Consider the following 4,670-nt stretch of genomic DNA (forward strand, 5'->3'; position numbering starts at 1 on the left):
CCTTTAAAATATAATCCAAGAGATTACATTACTGACTACAATTTTAGTACTGTAATTTGTAATCAGTATCAGATTACAATTTAGATGTAATCTACCTAGTACTGCGTATGGTTTAATAATAATAAAACAAATTGTGTTATTTAAACATATGGCATAATAGGGACATTTATTTACTAAATCTTACAACATTGGGGTGTTACTTTATAACCCACGGTCTAACTAACTTAGAACGGTAAGGGGCCGTTCACACCGAACACGTATCGGCTAAACAATCTAGACACAGCGCCACAAACACAGCAGATAACAAGGGTCTCAGGGCGCGATTTTAACAGTTAGACTTCTTTTCAACGTGCTGTTTTCGCACAAGACGCTAAAAAAACAGCGAGACGTGGCGTACGTCCGTCAAGCCAAGCGCATGTTTACATTGAAAAACAGCGTTCGGTGTGAACGGCCCTTTAAAGAATCTACAAACTCCACATTTCCTTTTAACACCAATCACATACATTTCGTCGTATTTACCTAACAGATATTTTATTTAAAATAAATACTGGAAGTTTTCAAATGTTACGCTTTAGCTAAAAATTTTTTTTTTAGGCAACTTTAAAAATATATATTACAAAATTGCCCAATTCAAACATGGCAAGTTTTTTTTTTTAATTATTATTATTATTTTTTTATTAACATTCTGGGCCCTTCAAATCCGATGAGTTCTGCAAACTCTGCAACATTTCCTCTGAATCACATGATCGTGTTCCTCTGTCCTGCCCTGCGGTGCTGGAAGAGATACAGTAACTTCCAAACACATGTAACGGTAAGTGTTTAAAAAACTCAAGAAGATAAACCCTTGTGTCCTGATGCATTTCCAATGTAAAGATAATAAAACGACATTTTTTTCTAGTCACATTTGCCTTACAGTAGACAGTCATTGATTATAATAGGAGCGTTCAATAGTCTGACGTGTCGCGAGCATTGTTGACGAGATGATTCCAACAACTACTGAGCACCAGCGAAATATATGGGTTGGTTAAGCATAATACTTCCGCCTCAGTATAACGATAATAGGGGCTAAAGTCTGCAGAAGGCAGAACTGTAGTTTATATAAACAAAACTTTCTCCATTATGCGTTTCCAGGTCGCTTCGCCTTCTCACTTCGCTCAGACACAATGAAACTCATCATAACCAATGACTATGACCAGGTCAGCGAATGGGCAGCCAGATACATCAGGAACAGAATAAGAAAGTTTAATCCAGGTCCTGACAGATTTTTCACCATGGGGCTTCCAACAGGTAGGGTTATTATAAAAATGTAAATGTGTACTATTGCATGAACAGTTTCACTTTAAATATAGATCTATGATCATTTTTGCTCTTTGTACAATATGTGTATTGCAGGAAGCACTCCACTTGGATGTTACAAGAAACTGATTGAGTATCACAAAAAGGGGGAAATATCTTTTCAATATGTGAAAACATTTAATATGGATGAGTACGTAGGTATGTGCCTAGTCATTTATGTTTCGGGATCAAGGGTTGAAGCAGCTGCCATATACTTAGTTATAACACTGAACTAACTACAAGTGTTCGTTGTCCTTACAGGACTTCCTAGAGACCATCCTGAAAGTTACCATTCATTCATGTGGAACAGCTTCTTCAAGCACATTGACATCCGAGCAGAGAATGCTCATATCTTGGATGGCAATGCAGCTAATCTAGAGGAAGAATGTCAGGACTTTGAAGCCAAGATCAAAGCGGCAGGAGGAATTGAACTTTTTGTTGGCGGTAAGAAAGTAGATTGAACTTTGGCCTGTAGTTATTTGATAAAGCACTACAATGGGTTTAATGTGGCACAGTAGATAGATTGTGTCATTTTGGTAAGCCGCTATTAAACAACAATGAAATATCACTCTCAGTTAGCCCTTTATTCATGTTGCAGGTATTGGACCTGACGGTCACATCGCTTTTAATGAGCCTGGCTCTAGTCTTGTGTCCCGAACCCGTGTGAAGACCTTGGCTATGGACACAATCCTGGCTAATGCACGTTTCTTTGATGGAGATCTCTCTAAAGTTCCCACCATGGCCCTTACGGTTGGGGTTGGCACAGTAATGGATGCTCGGGAGGTAGACTTTTCATGCACTTTTCTTAATGTACCTTCATTACTTTTATAAATGTCATCTCTGCCTATTGCTGTTGCTATAAGATGAGTCATCTTTATTTTCCATACTAATTACATATTTCTGTTAAGCTTCGAACAATTCTTGTATTGTAGGATTTACAGTCTAATTTGCAAAAACAACTGCATACAGTGTTTACTTTCACATTTAAGTAAACATGGGGGACTTGTAAAATTCATCCAGGGCCATCTCTTGAATTTAAAAGGCCTGGGACAAAATTATATGGGTGAGCCCCAGCCCCCACACATTTTTGGGTCCCCCTCATCACAGGGCCTGGGACAGTGTTCTTGGTCGTCTCTGTTAAATAGCAACAGATTAAAAAAAAAAAAAAACATCACCAATGTCAAACATTTCAGTTGTGGGCAGATCTGAGACATATAATATTATTGTGTTACATTTTTAGGTCATGATCCTAATCACCGGTGCCCATAAAGCATTTGCCCTCTACAAAGCCATAGAAGAAGGAGTGAATCACATGTGGACTGTGTCTGCATTCCAGCAACACCCCCAGACTGTGTTTGTGTGTGATGAAGATGCCACACATGAGCTGAGGGTCAAAACGGTCAAGTATTTCAAAGGTAATGAAAACTCGTGTTAGTTTTACATGGTTCAGTGATCTCTTTCTCTGTCTCTTTCTCTTGGGGGAACGTGGGAGTGAATGCATTAAATAATGTGTAGAAAATTTGATAATTTATTTGTTGATGACTCTTTTTTTTTTTTTTTGTCTTTGTAGGCATGATGCATGTGCACAATAAGATGGTGGAAGAGCTATAGATTGATTCTGACAAGAATGAACACTCCTATTTTGTTGAGCGAAGCTAATAAAACCAATATGTAGTTAAGTATTCCAAAAATTATTCTCTTTTTTCAGTTCCTATTTTTTTGTTGTTGTATTTTCTATTGCCTAATGTTTTTTTTTTGTTTTTTTTTTTTTAAGTAAACCTCTAAATACTTGACATTTAATTAGAATGTGATCATATTATAATCGATTGGTAATCCCACTGTCTCAAATGTGACCAAATAAAAAACTATATATATTTTTCTGTTGACTATTCAGTAAATAAAAAGCGAATACATAGAACAACAAGAACTGCAAATATATTTTATGGATTGATTGTATAGACAAAGATGGCATATGTTTGCAACATTAACATCTGCACAACAACATTTTTTTAAGATTAAAGAGGTGTTAGCTATTGTGTAATTAAAGCGCCATACAAACATTTCTTGTATACGTTAATTGCCCCAAAATTGGGCAATTCAGTGTAATCAAGTTGATACATCATGGAGTGAAAATGAACTTAAAATAATATTCTGGGTTTAATACAAGTTAAGCTCAATCGACTGCATGTGTGGCATTATGTTGATTACCACAAAAATGAATTTAGACTTATCCTTCCTTTTCTTTAAAAAATTAAAGAAATCGAGGTTAAAGGAATTGTTCACCCAAAAATGAAAATTCTTTCATCATTTACTCACCCTCATGCCATCCCAGATGTGTATGACTTTCTTTCTTCTGAAGACATGGATTAAAACACTGCAGTTGTGTGGATTACTTTTATGCTGCCTTTATGTGCTTTATGAAAACGTCAACATTTTGCAACGCATTCACTTGCATTGTGAGGACCTACAGAGCTGAAATATTCTTCTAAAAATCATTATTTGTGTTCTGCAGAAGAAAGTCATACACATCTGGGATGGCATGAACGTGAGTAAATGATGAGAGAATGTTAATTTTTGGATGAGCTATCCCTTTAAAGTGAGGCTGAAATGTGAAGCTTGTAATTTTATAAAAGCACTTACATTATGTTTTTTGTGTGTGTTAAAACTAATTTTTTGTTACTGAGCTGTAAAGTTGTTTAAATCATAATTTTTAGCCATTTTAGGGTTTCAGGGTTTGTTGACATTACATTGACATGGCAACAAAGTTGTAAAATTGGAAATAACTCTACATAGAAAAGGTTAGTTAGCTATTTCATCACACTAAAATCATGTTAACACACACATTGTTTATGTCTTGTGGCTATACTTTTTAAAGTATTTTAACTTTTATGGATTGGCCCCATTCACTTCAATTGTAAGTGCCTCACTGTATCTCCGATTTTTGCTATATTTGAATATGAGGGACGAGTTAAAATTTATTTTTGTGGTAAACAATATTATGCCACAAATACTGTCGATTGAGCTTAACTTGGAATTTAACCCGAAATGTTCCTTTAAGTGTCATTACAACACATTGTGAAATCATTTGCACTCTCCAGAGGCGTTTAGGCCACACAACAAGCTAAATGTGCACTTTTACTTTTACTCACTTTTACACTTTGGAACAGTTTGAAAATAGGTTGTGAGGCAACAGTCCATGGTCAAAACTATAATGCTTCATTTGTGAAATCTGTATTGTCCAAAGTGTGTTTTATAATACTGCTTAGTACCGACAGTTAAGAAGCTTACCTAGGGGGGATTTACATTTTTCAGTTACGAATACACACACACACACA

The 4,670-nt window shown here is 35.8% G+C and overlaps 1 protein-coding gene across 2 annotated transcripts; it reads left to right on the forward strand.

Moving 5' to 3' along the window:
- The first annotated feature begins 739 nt into the window (after positions 1-739).
- Positions 740-3,213, forward strand: gnpda1 (glucosamine-6-phosphate deaminase 1). 2 transcript variants are annotated; one of them, XM_051649228.1, is made up of 8 exons: positions 794-811; positions 899-1,019; positions 1,132-1,287; positions 1,393-1,494; positions 1,597-1,779; positions 1,934-2,118; positions 2,576-2,750; positions 2,906-3,213. In XM_051649228.1, exons 2-8 carry the CDS (start codon positions 1,016-1,018, stop codon positions 2,944-2,946), a joined length of 846 nt encoding a protein of 281 aa, XP_051505188.1. In that variant the 5' UTR covers positions 794-811; positions 899-1,015; the 3' UTR covers positions 2,947-3,213. The 2 variants fall into 2 exon arrangements, with proteins under 2 accessions (XP_051505189.1, XP_051505188.1); XM_051649229.1 differs by lacking the exon at positions 899-1,019 and having other exon boundaries at positions 740-811.
- The last annotated feature ends 1,457 nt before the right edge of the window (positions 3,214-4,670 follow it).

The sequence above is a fragment of the Myxocyprinus asiaticus genome, chromosome 22 (genome assembly GCF_019703515.2).
Source record: "Myxocyprinus asiaticus isolate MX2 ecotype Aquarium Trade chromosome 22, UBuf_Myxa_2, whole genome shotgun sequence".
Classification (NCBI taxonomy): Eukaryota; Metazoa; Chordata; class Actinopteri; order Cypriniformes; family Catostomidae; genus Myxocyprinus; species Myxocyprinus asiaticus.